This window comes from Gossypium hirsutum, chromosome D05 (genome assembly GCF_007990345.1).
Source record: "Gossypium hirsutum isolate 1008001.06 chromosome D05, Gossypium_hirsutum_v2.1, whole genome shotgun sequence".
Lineage (NCBI taxonomy): Eukaryota > Viridiplantae > Streptophyta > Magnoliopsida > Malvales > Malvaceae > Gossypium > Gossypium hirsutum.
This window is the reverse complement of record NC_053441.1, coordinates 6,862,991-6,885,139: the sequence shown is the minus strand read 5'-3', so window position 1 is coordinate 6,885,139 and position 22,149 is coordinate 6,862,991. Positions and strand designations below refer to the sequence as shown.

Sequence of the window (22,149 nt, the reverse complement as noted above, 5' to 3'; positions counted from 1 at the left end):
ATCTTTTTGCATGATACAACTCTTCAATTATATTAAAAACATAAATCTTGTAATATGACAAATGACTTTTGAAAATACTATTATTATAAAAAATATTTAAATTTTTATTTAAAAATTTAAATTAATTAAATACTGAGGTGTTTTAATTTATTTTGAAGTGATTTGATAACAAACAAAAATTAAAGGCTAAAAGAAATAAAAAACTAAATGAAAAACTAAAATAATTTTTTTGTAAAATTAGAAGAGTAAAAAAAGTCAATGATTTTACCCTTTATGGTGCGTAGGGACATTTACTATAGTGTATAAACTTTTTAGTTACAACCAAGTTAACAAATGGGATAATATATAAGAAGGTACTTAAATTTGGTGATTTTTATCTATTTGGTATCTAATATTTTTAGATTTAATTAATACTTAAATTTAAAAATTATAATCTAATTTGATATTTATTTTAGATACCTAATAAAATAGGTTGATATGGCATGACAACTGATAGTATAGCAACATGTGTCAATCTCTTATTTTGGCACATAGCAAAAAATGAAAAATAAAAATATTTAAACTTTATAAGAAATATGTATTTTTTTCATAAAATAATTATTATATATATTACGTAAATAATGTTAACTTTATTTGAAAATAAAATAAATATATATAAATTACGTCTTTTCCAAAAAATGTAATAAATAATTTTTAAAAATTTGTCTTGAATATTTTTGCAAGGTTAGATAGAATCGAACTATAAATAATTTGAAGGAATTTCGAGATTCGGAAAATTTCAGATTAATTCAAGAAGATATGTAATTTCAAAATAGATTTGTAATTTCTTTTGGAGATAAAAGATTTGTAAATTTGGAGAAGGTAAAGTGTGTTCAAAATGCAAGAGTTAATGAATTCAATTTCAGGGCGAAAAAGAAGAGGAACATATTCAATGTTACAACTTAGAAGAAAAAGAAAACAGATTCTCAATTATTTTACAAGATTGCATGAGTTTTGTAATTTTTTAAGTAGTTGTAAAAATCTTCGTCGATTAAATTATAATCCTTATTTTAAATTAGTTTTTAAACTTTAAAAATTTTAATTATACATTTAATTTTTTGATATTATATTAATTAGGTCTTTTTGTTATTAAAATTTTTAATTTAACCATTAAATAACACATCAAATTTTATGAAACTAAATTTAAAAATAAAAATATTTTTAAAGGTATTTGAAAATAAAAATATAACAGATAAATTACGAAATTTAAAAAATACTTTTTTTTAAAATATGATGATTAATTTTTAAAATTTCATGTTAAAATTAAATTAAAATTAGATAATAATAATAATAATAAACAAACAAATCTTTAAGTTTTTTGGGCTGAACCAATCTAGTACTAAACTGGGCTGTATTCATAATTCAAGGAAATTGGGCTAGACTGCCAGTGGCCCAAGATTAGTTTTACTATTTCGACTGACCCGCCTATATGTTTTCTCCAAAGCCTAGAAAATCTGGCTAGGGTTTTTCTCATCTCTTGTTGGCGGTAGCTACTCACTCCCCCTCTGTCTAAACCCTCTTTTACTATAACGCCCATTTCATCGCAGATCTAATTTCATTTTATGACTTCTTTAAGTTTTTGATGACTTTGTAACCTTGTTTCGCAGGTAAAATTTTATTGTTTGTGGAAAGAACAAAGATTCAAAGATGAGGTGATGTATATTTTGCTATTGATTATTGATTTATGGAATCGAATTAGGAGAGTTTGGACCCTTTCGTTATTTGTATTTTATCGGATAATATGTTGGGTGCTTTCATCGGTGAAATAATCAGTTGTTGATTCAGAGTTGAGGTCATTTTAATTTTGCTATTGATGATTGATTTACTGGACTCGAATTAGAAGAGTTGGTTCCTTCTTTCATTTGTGTTTTATAGGATAATCTGTTAGGTACTTTAACCTTTGAAATATTTTGAAATAGCGTTTTCGTTAGGTATTCTTAGTGTTCACTTTTAGTTAGCATTCAATGTTTTGTCTCGTTGATTAGATTGTGAATTTTAAGTTGTGAATTTGGATTGTCATCAGTGCCAGGGGAACCATTCTGAGAATTATTTGCTTGAACTATGCATTGTTTCGGGCTGTTCATTTTGTGATTTTGAATTGTTTATGGTGCCATGATTAACCCTTCGTTATGCAAACTTATGAAGTTTGTGAGGTGGTTTATGGTTTTCTTTCCTGAAAGGTTTTGGATATCTTATTTACAGTAAGCTTCAGAGTGATGCGCTTAGAGAAGCTATATCAACCATTGTAACTCAGTCAAAGGAGAAACAGCGCAAATTTACTGAGACCATTGAACTCCAGATTGGTCTGAAAAACTATGATCCTCAAAAAGACAAGCGATTCAGTGGATCTGTGAAGCTGCCACATATTCCTCGCCCCAAGATGAAGATTTGCATGCTTGGAGATGCTCAACACGTTGAAGAGGTGATTTTGCAGCTTTCTTATGTGAAACTTTGATTGTTTACATTTCCTATAAAAGAAGTTTATGTCTTGACTCAGGTATAACATGTACAGTATAAATCCTTTAAAATCCGATGGAATGTATTGTTTGGACTCTGGTCAAAAAGGGCCAACTTAAATGGTTTAATGTGTACTGCAGGCAGAGAAGATAGGTTTGGATTATATGGATGTGGAAGCATTGAAGAAACTGAACAAGAATAAGAAATTGGTGAAGAAGCTTGCGAAGAAGTATCATGCCTTTTTGGCTTCTGAATCTGTCATCAAGCAAATCCCACGTCTTCTGGGTCCTGGTCTCAACAAAGCAGGCTAGTGCTATATAAGAGCATCTGTTTTTGGATTGCCCTCCTGAATATGTGCATTTTGCATTTATCTGTTCTGACATGAATTTTTTTTATCTTGCTGTTGTCACACACAGGTAAATTCCCAACCCTTGTCACTCACCAGGAATCACTAGAGTCGAAGGTGAATGAGACAAAGGCAATGGTTAAGTTCCAGCTGAAGAAGGTTCTATGCATGGGAGTTGCTGTTGGGAATGTTGCAATGGAGGAGAAGCAGATCTTCCAAAATGTGCAAATGAGCGTCAATTTCCTTGTTTCCTTGTTGAAGAAAAATTGGCAAAATGTAAGTCTTCTTATATTTGCTTTTGATAGAGCATAAATATGTGGTTTTGCGATAATTTTCACGATGCTGATTGTGTCTTAATTGCAGGTGAGGTGCCTCTACTTGAAGAGCACAATGGGTCCTTCAAACAGGATCTTTTGAGTTTATATGTTTACCTTCTGTTATGTACGGACTGAAAGTAGTAGTGGGGATTTAATACTAAAATCAGTTTTTTTCTTCTCTTTTACTTGTTCAAGTTTATGTTTTGTTCTGTTGTTCCCTAGAAATGTTATGAATACGAGACATTGGAATTTTGATTTGCTTATCAACTTTGGTTTTACATTATTTGCTTAATCCACACGAAAATTTCCCTTAACAAATGGTTGGCAATTGGCGTCCTTGTTGGGCTTATGGATTTTTACTGGTGATTGTCACTATGTGGGAGTGGTAGAAATCCTGGAATTATACTGGCCTCGGTTTTGGTGTGAGCTTTTTAGTAAGAGCGTAAAATGAAACCTACTGTGTCAAAATTTTATAACAACCTTTGCGTGCCTGGTTTATTTCTGTTTTTAATCATAAATTTGTTTACAAGTTTGCATACTACAAATTTTCATATAAGCATATTTACCCACTTTTTCATGAATTTTCTGAGTACTTGCCGATATCTTTATGAATTTGAAGTTTTGAATTGTGTTTTTTCTGGTTCTTAAAAAGTTGGTGTCGCTCATTTATTTGTACTGAGACAGTAGGATAGAACCTTGATATGTCAAAACCTCACTGGAGTCTTAATACGTTCAACGTAGGTTGTTTTAGCCGAAGCTTCTTTGCTTGGTTAAAGTACTTCCAAGTTATTTTGTAGAAGTACTATTTATCTACATTCTTAGCTTTGTGGTCAACCATTGGTGGTCAGAATTCACTTCTGAAAACTCGAACTTGGTGAATAAAAGCCAAATGTCTACTTTGTTCCTTTTAAAGTCATTATCAAATTCTACAATACATTTGGTGATCCACAAGAATGTCAACATGTTAACATGTCTTTCATGTATTATTCTATTCATGTATACTTAACGGGGTGGACATTCAGTTGATTTGGTTTTTTTATACCAAAAATTGCATAAGTCGAATTATCTATGTGAACAGAATAAGTCGAATTTGCCTAGAGAGCAAAACCAAATAATCGAATTGAAAATTTTTATTTGGCTTCTCAGTTTTTAGATTTTTTTTTTCTGAGTTGGAAAACAATTCTAATTTATTATGAAATAAATATCAAAGAAAGTAAAATAACATAGAAATTGGGAGGGCAAGATATAAGAAGTAGAAAGGAAATAAACTCTACTTCTAATTAAATGAGAGTTCTAAATTTCATCAAACTTATCTTGTTTTTGATGGACATTTACTTAATAATAAAATATTCATAACATAATTGAGGTACTTATAATTTTTTTTCCTTTAATTTTTTTTAGATAATTATATTCGTTCTTCAATTTAGTATACCGTATTAGTTTTAATTTTTTATTTCAAATTTATTATAAAATTATTCAAAATTAAATCAAACAAATTTTAATTAACTCAAAAAATATTTGTTTTTTTACATGCTATATATACAATTTTCATGTCTTCTACTATTCTTAACGAGTATGTATAATTTTGGATTTTTTTATATATTAAATTATCAAAAATCAAAATGAATATTGTAAAAAAATTAAATTACCAATTCGGGTTTTAAATATTAATGAGTATTGGGTTTTAAATTTTAATGGGTTTGAGCTTTAAAAATTCTTAATTTTTAACAGGTATTTGGATTTAAAGTTTAAATTTAGAGTTGAGTATATAAACGAATCATGGGTTTATGGTCTCATGGGTTATGGTTTTAATTGGTTTATTCGGTTTAAAATGTCAAAATAAAAAATCGACTGAATAAATCAAATAAATAGAAAAATAAAAACCAATTACACCGAGAAATTTTTGATTTTTCGAATCGGTTAACTTTGGTTTAAAATTTTTTTACACACCCCCATGTATACTTGCTTAGTTTACATAGTAAAAAGGTTCACACTTTAGGTAATTGGTGAACTGATTGGGTGAACAAGTTTGCTCTTTGTAATTACATTTTTAGTATTATACTGGCAAACTATAGGTGTTATTTGGGCAATGCTTATCTTTGCCTAGGGCTCATTGCCATGATGCATTTTGTTTCGTGGGTCTTGACGAGATTACCCATGCTCTGGCAGGCTTGGTTGTCTATTTGTTCTCACATTTTATTTTTTTTATTTAAACTGCTCTAAATAGACTATATTGTTGAATCAAATGTTGGACAATGGGATTTTTGCCATCTCTGATACTGCAGAAACTTGATTACTTGGTGCATGGGCTTCCATCTTTTGCCATAACTCAAAACCCTGAAAGAAAAAGTATCTTAACATATGAATCCTGACCATCTAGTTACATATTATATTTGATTCGTCTTTACATTGATAAACATCGTTGTTTCCTTATTTTTGGGAAAAAGAAATTTCTTGTCTAGTGCCAATTGTAATGTGCTATTATTATACAAAGAGCATTGTGCTTCTATATTTTACTTTGTTGGATAAGATGGAAAGGAATTGAGCAATTTGACATCAAGGAACCTGATCAGAAGACCTCTTTCTCCTTTTCTGGATCAAGTTTAACTTGTTCACTTTGTCATATGTGATTACACCTATTTACTTACTTTTTGTTGGATCAACCTTTTGGATAGCATTTTTAACAAGTTAGCATAGTATGAATCTTCTTATCGGCATATCATTATGATCTACAAGTTTTGAACTGTATTTTTCAGGTTCTTAAACAAAATGGTAACAAGACAATAAGATAGACCTTGATATGTCAAATATCAATAAAGTCTTAATATGTTCAACGTAGGTTGGTTTAGCCCAAGCTTCTTTGCTTGGTTAAAGTACTTTTGAGTTACATTGAATAAATATACCATCTTAACCTCATTCCCAACAATTAACAGTTAGATTTTTAAGGAATGGATGATACAACGTTAAAGCCAGAAGTTAAAATTTTAAGGAGAAGCTATACTGATAGTTGATCAATCCAATCAGGAATCAATTTCATGGTGGTACTGTAACTTCTGCGGCAAGTTTTAGGCTCTGTTGAAGAAGGCTTGAAATAGATATAGAAAAAGAAGAAAAGGCATTCACCTCTTCCGCGACTTTCTCCATTTCCTTGACCTTCTTTTCCAGCATCAGGTAATTATGAGATTATTGGAAATTCTAACAATGGACTCATTTCCCTGATGATGCAAACATCGCCGCCACTGACTTCATCATAGCATCATGAAAGAGATTGGAATGATAAGTACATCTGGTAAATCACTGATCCGATATATGATGTCATTGCTTGGAGCAATGCACTATTTAGGGTTCCACAACACATGCACTCAATCATTTTGTTGACTTGAAGAACTAGTCTTAGTATGACAGGAAGAAAATGGCATTGTCATGTCAAAGGAATGGGCTTTGGTACACTGAGAGTTGCAAAACATCATATTTATAGGCAGTGACGGATTTTAGGGATTAAATTTTGTGAGCTCTTGTAAAAGATTCAAAAATAAAATTAAGGGTCTAATTATAATTTTTAATGAGAATAATGAAAATTTTAAAAAACTTTAAGAGAGTTTAATGAAATTTTTCAAAAAAAAATAATAGTAAGAATTTTTCAAAAATTTTACGGGGCCTAATTACAATTTTCTAAAAATTTGAGTGGCCTATTAGGCAAAAAGGTTGCATTTTTTACCAAAAAGATAGAGACAACCATGAATGGTAGGTGCGTCTATTAGGCAACTTTTGCTGTATGTCCTTTTGTGTCAAGTATGCCAGATTTATTTCCAAATATTTTATTCTCACAAGAACACAATGTGCATCCTTACATGGAAAGAAATCATACGTAAAATACATATATTATTACCAAAAAAACTCCATTTTTCTACTCTAAAGATAAGGACAACCATGGATGGTAAGATGCATCTATTAGGCAACTTTTATTGTATGCCTATATTTTATGCCACATATGGCATGTTTGTGATAGTGGTAGAATTGAATATTCTTAAGGTGGGTTTGGATGGGCGATTGGGTGCGGTGCGGTGCGTTTAGCTTATTTTTTGTCTCACGCTACAATATCGCTACAGTATCTAATCTCACCACCACCGCTATTTTTACACTAACCGTAGGTAAACGTACCGTCCATCCAAACTCACCCTTAGTATGGAATGTATGTATACGTTTGGTGCCATATGATATGTCTATCTGGACCACTATAAACTTTGCCATATGACACGAAAATCATATATACAAACTATATTCAAAATATAGGCATTGCTATCACATTTAATTATATACTTTTTTACTAGACATAGTTAAAATATTTAAGCATGACATAAAAATATATGACAAATAGCTGGTATAAACCAACTTGAGTTATCGTGAACATTTCTATGTGCTAATTTCACTTCACATCATTTGAATTTTTTTTATTTGAGTTTATCTAGATTTGTTTAAGGGCTAAAAGCTGTTAAAACTCGAAAGTTTACCTGAAATTTGAAAGAGTTAAAAAAAGAAGGATCAAAAATGGATTTAGACAAAAAAAAAAACCATTTAAAATATGCGTCAAGCAAGCTCACCACATTTTCATGTCTATGATATATTATTTTTCATTTATTTTACATACTATATAATTTATATCCTATGAAAAACTAAAAAAAATATACACTAGAATTTAAATATTTAAAAATATATTAATTTTTTATATTTAAAATTTTAATAAAAGAAAAATATATAATAGTAATAAAAGATATATATATAATTATTAAATATTAAATAAAAATAATTATATTTTAAAAAAATAATAATAATATGAGTTGATCTTTACCGGCCATATATAAATATGAGTATACTTGAATAAAATTTTAAATCCATATATTGAATCAAATTAGGCTTGAACAAATATCATATAGCTAAAGACAACCGATGCTAAAAAACTAATGGTGAGTTAAATGCAGAGATTTGAGTGTAATGTATTTTTCTTCTTTGAAAGAGAAGTTAGATCAGAGAAGGAGAATGGTTATGGCTATCTTGAGGCACCATTGTAGTGAAAGCAAGATTCAGTCTAATTCTCTAGTATGTTGTTGGTATACTTTAGTAAGAGAGGCGGAGTTTCATAAGAAAATAAGTTTGCTTGACTGACCTTATTGGATCAAGTATAATACTTAATCATAGCACTATTTCTTGTTTGCCTATGACAGACCCCTTATTTGATTGATCTCTTATGCGCACGGAAATTATTGAAAGCTTGAAGAGTTATCATCATAAGGGTTGAAGTAGAGGCTGTTTGTCAAGATAGAGAACTCGTGCTACTGTAGTATGGTTTTCGGTAAATAAGCGGCCACGTTAGCCTAAATTTTTTTTATAGAATCAGTCGTAACGTTTATCGACAATTAGCATCTCTAGATTAAGATCAACACATCACTTTCCATAAATTATTCAATCCACGTGTACTTGTTTAATTTACATAATAAAAAAATTCACGTGCTTTAAGTAATTAGTGAATTGATTGGTGATATAACCGGTTTATGTACTATCAAATTTACCATTTGTAATAACACTTTCATTACTATAGTGGCTATATGGTTGAATCAAATTTTGGACTATGAAATTATTAGAATGCTAGAAAGTAAACCTTCGTTTGAAACCAATACTCTTAAACATTTGGTGCACAAATTTTATAGTGTAATCCGTAATGTGGAAGAGTGAAATCCACCTTTTCTCCATCAATTTTTGTCTTTGTACATGCTCTTCAATTATATTTATAAACCTTTATACCTACAACACAGAATTGTAGACAAAAAGCTAAGGAAAAATAAATAAATCAATTACCATTTCAAGATCAATGATTTTGATTCTTGAATTTGTATGATAATCCGTATTTGGTCAAATTCAAGAAATTACATTTAGCCTTTATCTTTACTTGGCCACAGAATTCCTCAAAGTCTCCATAGGTGATTTGAAAGCAAAATTGTCCATTTAAATAAGTATTTTTCCATTTTTTATTTTGCTGACAATTTGGACCTTTTACCCTTTGGTCGGCATTGTTCAAATTTTGTAGCAAAGGTGAAATATGAATGCTGTTCTTAGATTTGCTCGTTTTGGGTTCTCAGATGAGTTTAGTTTTGATAAAAATTTACTTTTTCACATATCTTGATGTGACTATGGAACATTACGTTGCTTGATTTGTTGGACTTTGAGTGAAATTAAGCTTCCATGTTAAATTCACATGGACTGCCTCAATCATGAACAAGTAGGAAAAGCTTAGAGTCTTGCTTATGAAATTGATGGCTGAAATCTGACGTGATAAAAATATCAATAAGCATAAAGAAAAATATTTATCAAACAAATTTAAAAAATCTACTTGCTTTTATTTTCCTTTCTCTTTTTTGCTTACCATAATTTTACCCTGTTTTACAAAATGAGAAATATTTGAATGTACTTTGCTAAATGGTTCTGTGTATTTGATGACTTCCTTTGTTAACATAATTTTCTCTCTCTCTTTTCTGACTAATTTATCTGAATTTCTTGCTAATTTACAGATAAATGTTTGTTTATTGTAGAATTTATTTTGCTGATAGAACGCATAGCTTCTTAGTTTGTATTTAATCGAGGACATGAAAAACTACAAGAGAATGGACAATTTCATAGTGACACTGTACTCACAGTTGATCAATCCAATCAGGAAGCAATTTCATGGTGGCATGGTAACCTATGTGGACATTTTCAGTCTTTATAGAGAGAGGAAGCGAACACAACTAGTAGGATTGCGAAGGAAATTTATCCCTCATCCATGTTTTTCTCCTCTTTTTCCTAGTCCTTCTTTCCAGCATCAGGCAATCCTGAGACCATTGGAAACTGTAACGATGGACTCATCTCCCCAATGACATAAACATCACCTTCATCAGTTACACTCATTGCTCACCATGGTGTGATTGGACTGGTAAGTTTATCTGGTAAATCACTGATCCGATATGCGAGGCCATTGCTAGGAGCAAAGCATTGCAATTTCTTGGGATTGCATAATACCTACCCTCTATCATTTTGTTACTGACTTGAGGAACTAGTATCAGTACGATAGGAAGAAAATGGCCATTGTAATGCCAAAGTAGTGGAACTTTGATGATACAAGTGTAGCACAACATCATATATATAGGGCGTTTGAAACCAGCTATTCCTGTCTGTGTCTATCTTTAAAGTTAAAAAAGGCAATTATTTTTGGCATTGAAACTTCGTCCTTGTAAAGGAGCTGATGATAAAAAGTCTTAATATCAAATATCTTTTCCAAGTATGTGTATCTGTCTTTTGTGCCAAGTATGGCATGTTTATTAGGAAAATTTTTCATGAATTATATCCTGTGTCTATTAGGTAACTTTTGCTGTATGTGTATCCGTCTTTTGTGCCAAATATGGCAGGGTTATAATGGTGAAGATAGCTATACCATATCGCACCAAAGTCTATTGTGCCAAGTATGGCATGTTTATAATGGTCCAGATAGATATACCATATGGCACTAAAGCACCATACTTGACTCTATATAGAGCAGTCCTGTGCGCTAATATCGTTTTAGTTCGAACAACCAGGTGGGGACATTGTTTCCTGAACTTAATTTATGCTGCGTTGAGCATGCGTATTTCCTCACATAATTGGATTTTTTACATGATATGAACCGTATTCCTATTTCTGTTACTACCGATCTAAAAAAACAGGTTCTAAATGGAATGGGAAGAAATTACTCCTTGGTTTCGTAGTTAAATTGACATGATGAAATATCTTCTATAGGGTTTGGAATCCTGATATTAATATGCAATAAGGACAGTTTATCCCAATTTGACAATTCCATTTTATATTGGATCAATTGAAGAAAGCAAATAAAACTAGTAGTTTCTTTCTTTCAGGGCATTCATCGGACATAAGACAAGTTTTGTCTTTCCTTTTAACGGGTTTGAGCTTTCGAAGACATGATTAGTTTCCATTGTTTTGTGCTACCAAAGAATTGATTAAATACATAGTTATAATACCGTCATCATCAGGCAATTTAGTTGACTCTGAAACTGTTTAATTAATAAAAAAGAATAGAGTGGAAAGATAACTGAATCTAGGAAAATGGTAGTGAGTTAAAGGCAGAGATTTGACTGAAAGTGTTTTTCGTTTGGATCAGTGAAAGAATGGTTGTACCTATCTTAAATCACCATTGTAGTGAATGCAAGATTCAATCTAGTTATCCTATATATTGTTGGTGTCCTTGAGCTAGGTGGAGTTTCATAAGAAAGGTAAGCTAGCTTGACTGACCTTGTTGTCTTGCGTGCATGCAAATAGCATGGAATTTCTTGAAAGCCATAAGAACTATCAAAGATCATAAAGATTGAAGTAAAGGTTCTTTGTTGAGAAAGAAGAACTCATATGTTTTTACTATGGTTTCCGGTAGATAAGCGGTCACATTTTTTATGGAGACATGAACCTAAATGTTAATTATAGAGGCGGACATAATTCTTATGGACAATTGGCGTCTTCGGGTTGGAGCTAACACGTCACTTTTTATGAGTTATTTTATCTACTTGTATTTGCTTGATTCACATTATTAAAAGGTTCATGTACTTTAGATGTTTGGTGGAATGACTCGGTTTACCAGGTTGCGTATAATAAGGTTTACTCTCTATAGCTACACTTTTATTTTTAGCTACTAGAAGTGTTATTTATGTTGTGCATATCTTTGCTTAGCTAGGGGTGCGCATAATTTGGTTTTTACCGAATTAATTGACGAACCAAATTATTTCAATTAATCAATCAACCGTTAAATTTAATTTGGTTGGGGATCGCGCATAATTTGGTTTTTACCGAATTAATTGACGAACCAAATTATTTCAATTAATCAATCAACCGTTAAATTTAATTTGGTTGGGGATCGGTTAAGATTTTTTTAAAATTTTGATCAACGGTTAATTAAATTCGAAACTAGATAATTAATCGAATTAACCGATTAACCAAAATTATTAATAATAAAATATTATAGACCCAATATATTAGATAGGTCTGATATATTATATAAGCTCAAAATATAAAAATTAAAGAATGCGCTTAAAACGGATTGAACTTATACAAATTATTATAATGAGATTAAAATCATAATATATTTTATATTTTTAAACTAAAAAAAAAAGAGCAAAAGAAAGAAGCCTTAAAAGTCAAACTCAAAATTAGTGTTGCTATTGAGTTATTTTTGCTTTCTTATTTGAATTAAAAGCAAAGAAAAATAATATTGAAATGATATTTTTTTTTCTTATTTCAAACTTATTTGAACAAAACAAAAAAAATGTAAAAAATTCGGTTAATTCGGTTTACGGCTCAAATTAACCGAAATTATTTTGGTCAAAAAAAATTTCAGCTTAATTAACAGTTAAAACTTTTATGATTTCATTTAATTCGATTAATATCTATTCAATTTGAGTATTAATTGAATCCGACTGTTTAAACATCTCTACTCATTTTCACGATGCATGGTGTTGTGTGGGTCTCGACAAGCATTCCTTGCTTTTGCAAATTTGTTGTCTATTTGTTTTTCTGTTTGTGTTTTTATTTATACTAGTGATTAACTGATTATAGTAAAAATTTGGCAGGTCGAGCCTGTAACAGTCTTGAATAGACTATAATGTTGAATCAAATGTCGGATTATGGAATTATTAGAATGCATGAAATTAGAATCTTACTTTGTTCGAAACCAATATTTACATAAATTTTACATTGATACTGTGACAAAAGTTTCTTCATAGAGGTTTCACATTGCTCAAAAATTATAAATCTGTTCCATAATGCGGAAAAGTGAATACGCCATAATCAAATTGTGTCCTTTCAACATGCTCTATCCTAATAAATTTATAAACCTTATACCTACAGCATATGATTGTAAAAAAGGCTAGAAAAAAAATCGATTTCCGATTCAGATAGTGATCTTGATTCTTGAGTTGAACCTGTATGTCAACCCATATTTGTATTCATTCAAGAAGTCAAAGTTAGCCTTCATGTCTTTACTTAGCCACAGGATTCCTCAAAGTCTCCATAGGTTGGTTTGCAAGCTAAATTGTTTCCCTAAGGATATCCATCGAAAATAGTGTTGGGTATGGGTCCCACTATGTGGGAAACCCATATTTTCTGGCACAAATGTTTTGCCTTCCTTTTTCTTTTGTTTTTTGTCAAAAGCCAATTTTTTGGCTTATTAACGGGAGTGGGCAGAAATTTTTCTGTAGAGAGCTAAAGAAAAAATAGAGAGAAAGAGAATAGAAAAAAAATCAGATTTTCAAGCTTGGTGCAGCAGTGATCAACTCTTCGATCGAAGGTCCATCCGTGGTTCGATTGAGCTGATTTTTGGACAGCAGCTAGGTGATAAGGTGTTCTTGACTTTGTACGGTCGGATTTTTCATCCGAGTCTTGTAGCGTCGGAAATACCCATTTTTCAGCAGCTACGTTTTTGGTGATGTTCTCTCATTTTTCTCTCTTTTGCTAAAGATTACATGTTGTTAGCCTTGTCGGAGTTGAATGCTTGTTGTAGGCTTGATATTGTGATCTTGTAGTTGAACATTTGATGATAGTGGAGCTCTTTATCGGACTCTAAAGTCCCGTGGTTTTTACCCTTAATTTAGAGGGGTTTTCCACGTAAAAATATCGGTGTCTCTATTTATTTTTGTTGTGGTTGCATTAGTTGATTTGTGGTTGATTAAGGTTGCTAGAGAACATATCTTGTGCTATTGTGCTTGCCATAATTTTTACAGGAGTTATAAGGAGAGAAAGAACACCGGTTGTGCTTTCGCTTTGTTTCGGTTGTTCGGTTTCTTCCCAACAAACTGGTATCAGAGCTTGGTTATTGTGTCAGATAATTATAGAAATTAATACGAGCAAGATGATTATGTTGAATGGCACAAATTATCAACTTTGGCGGAATAAAATGAAGGACTTGTTGTTTGTGAAGGCTTTGCATCTTCCGGTCTTTACTACTCAAAAACCCGATTCGAAAAGTGATGAAGAATGGGAATTTGAGCATCAACAAGTGTGTGGCTTTATTCGGCAATTTGTTGAAGAAAATGTTTACAATCACATTGATCAGGAGACACATGCTCGAACATTGTGGGAGAAGCTTGAAAGCTTGTATGCTTCGAGGTCGGGCAATAACAAGTTATTTTTGCTGAAGAAAATGATGGCGCTGAAATATAAAGAAGGAATGTCTATAGCTGACCATGTTAGTGAATTTCAGAGTATGATGAATCAGTTGCTTGGTATGGGTGTCAAATTTGATGACGAGATTTTAGGACTTTGGTTGCTTGCTACTCTACCAGACTCTTGGGAGACCTTTCGAGTCTCACTCATTAATTCTGCCCCACAGGGTATTATTACTTTGGATTTGGCTAAGAGTGGTGTGTTGAATGAAGAGGTTAGAAGAAGATCTCAGGGTTCTACATCACAGTCCGAGGTGTTGGTTATCGAGAACAGGGGGAGAAACAGAGACAAAGATGGAAAGGGTAGAGATAAAAGCCGAAGCAAGTCAAGATCGAGATACAAGAATCTTGAGTGTCATCATTGTGGTAAGAAAGGTCATATCAAGAAATATTGCTTCAAGTGGAAGAAAGAGAACAAAGGTGGTGGTGATAAACACGACCGGAATGACGATGAAAAGTCCGAGCGTGTTGCTACTGTTACTCGTGAAGATTTGTTAGTTATTTGTGATCAGAATTTGGTCAACCTAGCATGCGACGAGACTAGTTGGGTGATTGATACTGGTGCATCACTTCATGTCACGTCGAGGAAGGAATTCTTCACATCTTATACTCCTGGTGATTTTGGGGTATTGAAGATGGGTAATGATGGTTTGGTTTCGGTTATTGGTATGGGAGATGTTAGCTTGGTAAGTAACAATGGAACAAAGTTAACTCTCAAGGATGTCAGACATGCACCGGATGTCCGTTTGAATTTGATTTCTGCAGGAAAGCTTGATGATGAGGGATTCTGTAACACCTTCAGTGAAGGGCAGTGGAAGCTGACTAAAGGCTCCTTGGTTGTGGCTCGAGGAAAGAAGAGCTCAAATTTGTACTTGATGCAAGCTTTGACTTCTCGAGAGACGGTGAATGTGACACTGAATGACAACTCAACTGAGTTGTGGCATAAACGACTCAGTCACATGAGTGAGAAGGGGCTTAACTGTTTAGCGAAGAAGAATCAACTTTCAGGTTTAAAGAATGCTACACTGAAGAATTGTGCTCATTGTCTAGCAGGAAAGCAGAAAAGAGTTTCATTTAGAAGCCATCCTCCTCATAGGAAATCAGAGTTGCTAGAGTTGGTCCATTCAAATGTTTGTGGTCCGATAAAAGTAAGATCACATGGTGGTGCACTTTACTTTGTGACTTTCATTGATGATTGTTCAAGAAAGCTATGGGTTTACACTTTGAAGTCTAAAAATCAAGTCTTTGAGGTGTTTAAACAGTTTCAAGCATCAGTTGAAAGGGAAACTGGGAAGAAGTTGAAGTGCATTCGTACTGATAATGGTGGCGAGTACACAGGGTCGTTTCATGAGTATTGTCTGCGACAGGGAATCAGACATCAGAGAACACCACCAAAGACTCCACAGTTAAATGGGTTAGCTGAAAGAATGAACCGAACATTGATTGAGAGAGTCAGATGTTTGTTGTCAGATGCAAAGTTACCAAGATCGTTTTGGGCTGAAGCTTTGAATACAGTGACACATGTGATAAATCTGTCTCCCAGTGTTCCTTTGAAAGGTGATGTGCCAGATAGAGTTTGGTTTGGTAAAGACGTGTCATATGATCACCTACGTGTGTTCGGTTGTAAAGCATTTGTTCATGTTCCAAAGGATGAAAGATCCAAGTTGGATGCCAAGGCTCGACAATGTATTTTTATTGGTTATGGTCTAGATGGTGAGTTTGGTTATAGACTCTATGATCCAGTTCAGAAGAAACTCGTGAGAAGCAGAGATGTTGTCTTCATTGAGGATCAGACCATTGATGACATTGATAAGACGGAGAAAGTGGATTCACAAGGTAGTGGTGACTTGATCGATGTGAATCCGGTTCCCTTAGACTCTTCACCAGATCCTATCCAGGATGTTGTGCATGGTGATGTTAGTGGTGACCATCAGACTATAGGTGACTTTGATACTCCCATGGATGATGTTGTGAATGATCAACAACAAGCACCTATAGCTCCACCAGCAGTTCCACTTCGAAGGTCTTCCAGAGATCGACGATCTTCTGTCAGGTATTCTCCTGATGAATATGTTCTTTTGACTGACGGGGGAGAACCTGAATGTTATGAAGAGGCTATGGAGAGTGAATGCAAAGATCAGTGGGTTGAAGCGATGAAAGGCGAACTTCAATCATTGCATGAGAACCATACTTTTGAATTGGTGAAACTGTCTAAGGGCAAAAGAGCTTTGAAGAATCGGTGGGTTTACAGGTTGAAGCAAGAAGAGAAGTCTTCATCTCCACGATACAAAGCTAGATTGGTCGTCAAGGGTTATACTCAGAAAAAGGGGGTTGATTTTGAAGAAATATTTTCTCCGGTTGTGAAGATGTCCTCTATCAGAACTATACTGAGTTTGGTAGCTTGTTATGACCTAGAGGTTGAACAAATGGATGTGAAAACTGCTTTTCTTCATGGTGACTTGGAAGAAGAGCTTTACATGGAGCAGCTAGAGGGTTTTGTTGCACAAGGGAAAGAGGACTATGTGTGCAGATTGAAGAAGAGCTTGTATGGTTTGAAGCAAGCTCCAAGGCAATGGTACAAGAAGTTTGAGTCTGTTATGGGGGAGCAAGGCTACAAGAAGACTACTTCTGATCATTGTGTGTTTGTTAAGAGATTCTCTGGTGATGATTTTATTATTCTTTTGCTCTATGTTGATGATATGCTTATTGTTGGTCAGAATGCTTTTAGAATTGAGAAGTTGAAACAAGAGTTGAGTAAATCCTTTGCAATGAAGGATTTGGGGCCAGCAAAGCAAATTCTTGGCATAAGACTGACACGTGATAGAAAGGCCAAGAAATTATGGTTATCACAAGAGAGGTACATTGAGAAAGTACTTCAAAGGTTTAGTATGGACAAAGCTAAAGCGGTGAATACTCCCTTTGCTATGCACTTTAGATTAAGTGTTAAGCATAGTCCTTCCACAGAAAAGGAGAAGGAAGAGATGCAGAAAATTCCTTACTCTTCAGCCGTGGGTAGTTTGATGTACGCAATGGTTTGCACGAGACCAGACTTGGCTTATGCCGTTGGTACAGTTAGTCGGTTTCTTTCTAATCCAGGCAGAGAGCATTGGAATGCAGTGAAGTGGATTATGAGATATCTTCGTGGCACTTCCAACATGAAACTTTGTTTCGGCAATGAGAAACCTGTTCTTGTTGGGTATACAGATTCAGACATGGCCGGAGACATTGACTCGAGGAGATCTACTTCAGGTTACTTAATCACTTATGCAGGGGGAGCTGTGGCATGGCAATCGAGACTGCAAAAGTGTGTTGCATTGTCCACCACCGAATCAGAGTTCATTGCAGCAACCGAAGCGTGTAAGGAGATGCTTTGGATGAAGAAGTTTGTGCATGAGCTTGGTTTTACTCAGGAGAAGTATGTCCTGTACTGTGATAGCCAGAGTGCTATTCATCTTGGTAAGAACTCAACTTTTCATGCTAGATCTAAGCATATTGATGTGAGGTACCATTGGATACGAGATGTTCTTGAAGCTAAGCTGTTAGAGCTTGAGAAGATACACACTAATGATAATGGTGCTGATATGTTGACGAAGGCCTTACCAAGAGGAAAATTTGAAGCATGTTGTTTGACCTCCGGCATGGAGGCATTCCCCACATAGTTGGAGGGGGAGATTTGTTGGGTATGGGTCCCACTATGTGGGAAACCCATATTTTCTGGCACAAATGTTTTGCCTTCCTTTTTCTTTTGTTTTTTGTCAAAAGCCAATTTTTTGGCTTATTAACGGGAGTGGGCAGAAATTTTTCTGTAGAGAGCTAAAGAAAAAATAGAGAGAAAGAGAATAGAAAAAAATCAGATTTTCAAGCTTGGTGCAGCAGTGATCAACTCTTCGATCGAAGGTCCATCCGTGGTTCGATTGAGCTGATTTTTGGACAGCAGCTAGGTGATAAGGTGTTCTTGACTTTGTACGGTCGGATTTTTCATCCGAGTCTTGTAGCGTCGGAAATACCCATTTTTCAGCAGCTACGTTTTTGGTGATGTTCTCTCATTTTTCTCTCTTTTGCTAAAGATTACATGTTGTTAGCCTTGTCGGAGTTGAATGCTTGTTGTAGGCTTGATATTGTGATCTTGTAGTTGAACATTTGATGATAGTGGAGCTCTTTATCGGACTCTAAAGTCCCGTGGTTTTTACCCTTAATTTAGAGGGGTTTTCCACGTAAAAATATCGGTGTCTCTATTTATTTTTGTTGTGGTTGCATTAGTTGATTTGTGGTTGATTAAGGTTGCTAGAGAACATATCTTGTGCTATTGTGCTTGCCATAATTTTTACAGGAGTTATAAGGAGAGAAAGAACACCGGTTGTGCTTTCGCTTTGTTTCGGTTGTTCGGTTTCTTCCCAACAAATAGCTAGGAGCTTGTTCAAAGTGCTTGCAAAATGCAGAAGCCATGGTTTTGTCATTTTTATTTTGCTGACAATTTGGACCTTTTACCCTTTTGAACTAACCTCAAGGTGGTGATGTCCAGCTGCTAATCTCTCTTTCTCTTTTCAAGTTTGGTGCATGATTTAATCAGCATTGTTCACATAGGGTAGCAAAGGTGAAAGATGAATGTAGTTCTTGATTTGCTCCTTTTGCGTCTTGAACAGTAAATACTAATTGTTCATAGCTGAGATTCCTTATGTGTTAAGAAATTATAGAACTGTACATTGTTGGACCTTTTGGATTTTGACTAAAACTCAATGAACCTTCTACTTTGGATTCACTTGAAGAACCTTGATCTTAAAGTGACGTGAAATCTTGAGTGTTATTTATGAAGTCAATATTGAAAATCTAACTAGAAAGTCAAACATCGATAAACTTTCTAATTTTGAATATAAAATTGATATCTGAAATCTTACGTAAAAAAAGATGAATGGAACTTCAACTTCTTCGTAAGAATTTGCTGGGAAGAGTATTAAACAAGCTTGTTGGAAGGTATGCTTTACACGTTGTCATAAGTTCTCCCTGGTGGTCTATATTTACCTCTTTCTAGTCTAAGCATTGCTATGGCTTGCACAGTTGTTTATCGTCATTTAGATGTCGTACAACTTTTGAGAGGTGTACATTCGGATTGGGTTTGCAAATAAATACATTTTACCAGTCCAGCAATTATGTACCACACATAGGCCCTTTTAATTAATATTTTAGATGTAGTGGGAAATCAGATAAATATCTTTCTTTCATATTATGTAAGAATGAGTGTTTGATCGAAACGAGTGAAAAATTTCGAGTTAATCAAGTTGACGAGTCTTATTTTATTATTCTAACTTAATTTGAATTTTTTTCGAATTGAGTCAAGTGAAATGAAATTCGAGTTGAATCGAATCGAGTGAAATTATTTGAGTTAAATTAAAAAATTAAACATGTCAAAATTAAAATCTTGTTATAATATAACTAATTTCATGTTAGAGTAAATAAATTTGAAACCACGAATATTTAAAAACTTTTTCAAAGCAAAATAATAAAAAAATGCAATACCTTAATATGATAAATTTGAATCATTAATTAACTTATGCAGGTCCTAAAATTTAGAAAATTTTAAAATTTTAACTTTATTTATATATATTCTTTAGAATTCTTTTAAAAAAATTAAGGATATAAATTTTGAAAATTTTATAATTATTTTGATTATTTTGTATTTTTTGTTGAGAGAGAGACCAATATGCTCATTTTAGAAATTGTTACGGATTAAGGTATTTACATCAATCTGTTATTCGAATTATTCGAGTTATTAAAATTGTAAAATTCAACTCGACTCGAACTCAAAACTCAAATTATTTATTCGAGTTGACTCGAATAACTTAATTCAATTAACTCAAAATTCAATTTTTTTTCTAATCGAATCAAATTTTACTTAATCCTAATGTTGCATTAAGTTAAATCCGAATAAGTATTTTTCCTTCCATACATGATATATTGGCTTTTCTTGAAAAATAAATGAAGGAATATAATGATATACACTTAGCTCCTACATATGGGTTCTTGTTAGATCTTGTAGGTAGATTTGGCATGTTTGTATAGGACTTGACAGTGACATACTGTCCAAAATGGATTCTTTAACTGTTGTTTTTCCCCTTGATATTTGAGGTTATCAAGGTATGATCTCCGATTATTGGAACTAAAAGTTCAGTCTGCATAGATTTCAAGTTTAGAGTGTTCTTACATTTCTTTCAAATTCGAGGACACCGTAAAAGAAATTCAGACACACAAAACAACTAGCAGGTATTAGGGGTGAGCATTCGATCGAATCGAATCGGATCGAAAATTTTCGAGTTAATCGAGTTTTCGAATCTCGTTTTATCATCCTAACTTTATTTGAAGTTTTTTCGAATCGAGTCAAGTGAGATGGAATTCGAATCGAATTGAATATATTTGTTTGAGTTAAATTTTAAAAAATAATTTTGAGTCCTTGTAACTATTATCACCCATCGTAATAAAATTTGACCACCTTAATCTAATTTTTTATTAACTTTCATCACCTCATAATTTATTTATTAATTTTTTATATACTGGTTAGCTTCTTTGCTTCCTTAGTTGTTTCAATTATCTTCAGATTCTTGTCACTATCTATTTTGAAATTAAAAAATATATTAAATGTAAAAATATAATTTTTAATAAAAGTTATTTTAAAAATAAAATATGAAATTGATACCAATATAAAATTTTAACATGAATATTTTATGGCATAACTAATAATTCAATTTTAATATAAATATTCAATATGACTAAACAATTCAATAATATAAATAATATAAAATGTGAAATTTAATTTAATAATATAAATATTAGATATAAATAAAATTATTACTATTTATGCTTAGTGATTTTTTTAGATAATTTTGATTTTCTTTGAGAGTACAGGGTGAGAAGTAAAAGTTTAAGGGGAAAATAAAAAGTTTGGAGAAATAAAAGTTTGAGGAAAAGTAAATAGGGGGAGTAAAATTTTGGAGGGAAAATATTAAAAAAAATTGGAGGGGGAGGGTTGGGGTAGATGGGAGATGGGATGCGAAGAGAATAAAAGTTTTAAGGGAAAAGTGAGAGGGAGTAAAAATTTTGGGGGAAAATAAAAGGTTTTGAGGGTTTTGGGAGTAAAATTTTGAGAAAAAGTAAATGGAAGAGTAAAATTTTGGTGGAAAATGGATTTTGGGTAGCTTGGGGGTTGGGAGGGGAGGGGAGTAAAAGTTTTGGGGGAAGTGGAATGAGTAAAAGTTTTGAGGGAAAATAAAAAGGTTTGGGAGTTTAGGGTAAAAATGTAAATATTATAGTTTGATGTTTGAATTATTCGAATTCGAAAACTCAACTCGATTCGAACTCGAAATTCGAAAAAAAATTCAAGTTGATTCGAATAACTCGATTTGTTTAACTAGAAGTTCAATTTTTTTTTTGATTTTTTGAGTCGAATCGAGTTTTGCTCACCCTTAACAGATATAGCATAAATCAGTCATGCATCTGGCCTAACCATTTTTCCTGCACTGTAATTTATTTTTGTTTAGAGCAACAAGTCATTGTGGCAGTCTGGCAGAGTCGCATTTAGACCACTTTTATCTTTGGTTGATGTTATGGTGTCGAATTCTTCTCTAACCTTTTTTAATTCAGTTTATGATTATTGAAATGCGTTATAACAAGCATTAACTTCTCAATTAATAATAGATCAATATATTTAACTTTCAAAAATCAGTATACGTAATATTGTCCATGTATTGTAATTTGCGACACTTTACTCAAA

At 32.8% G+C, this 22,149-nt stretch overlaps 1 protein-coding gene across 3 annotated transcripts; it reads left to right on the top strand.

The window, feature by feature from the left end:
• Positions 1-1,431: 1,431 nt before the first annotated feature.
• LOC107943561 (60S ribosomal protein L10a-3) lies at positions 1,432-3,422 on the top strand. 3 transcript variants are annotated; one of them, XM_016877320.2, is made up of 6 exons: positions 1,432-1,525; positions 1,647-1,691; positions 2,242-2,461; positions 2,637-2,802; positions 2,913-3,118; positions 3,206-3,422. In XM_016877320.2, the coding sequence occupies exons 2-6, from the start codon at positions 1,687-1,689 to the stop codon at positions 3,257-3,259; spliced, it is 651 nt and encodes a 216-aa protein (XP_016732809.1). In that variant the 5' UTR covers positions 1,432-1,525; positions 1,647-1,686; the 3' UTR covers positions 3,260-3,422. The 3 variants fall into 3 exon arrangements, with proteins under 3 accessions (XP_016732809.1, XP_016732808.1, XP_040949344.1); XM_016877319.2 differs by having other exon boundaries at positions 1,518-1,691; XM_041093410.1 differs by lacking the exons at positions 1,432-1,525; positions 1,647-1,691 and adding an exon at positions 1,620-1,646.
• The last annotated feature ends 18,727 nt before the right edge of the window (positions 3,423-22,149 follow it).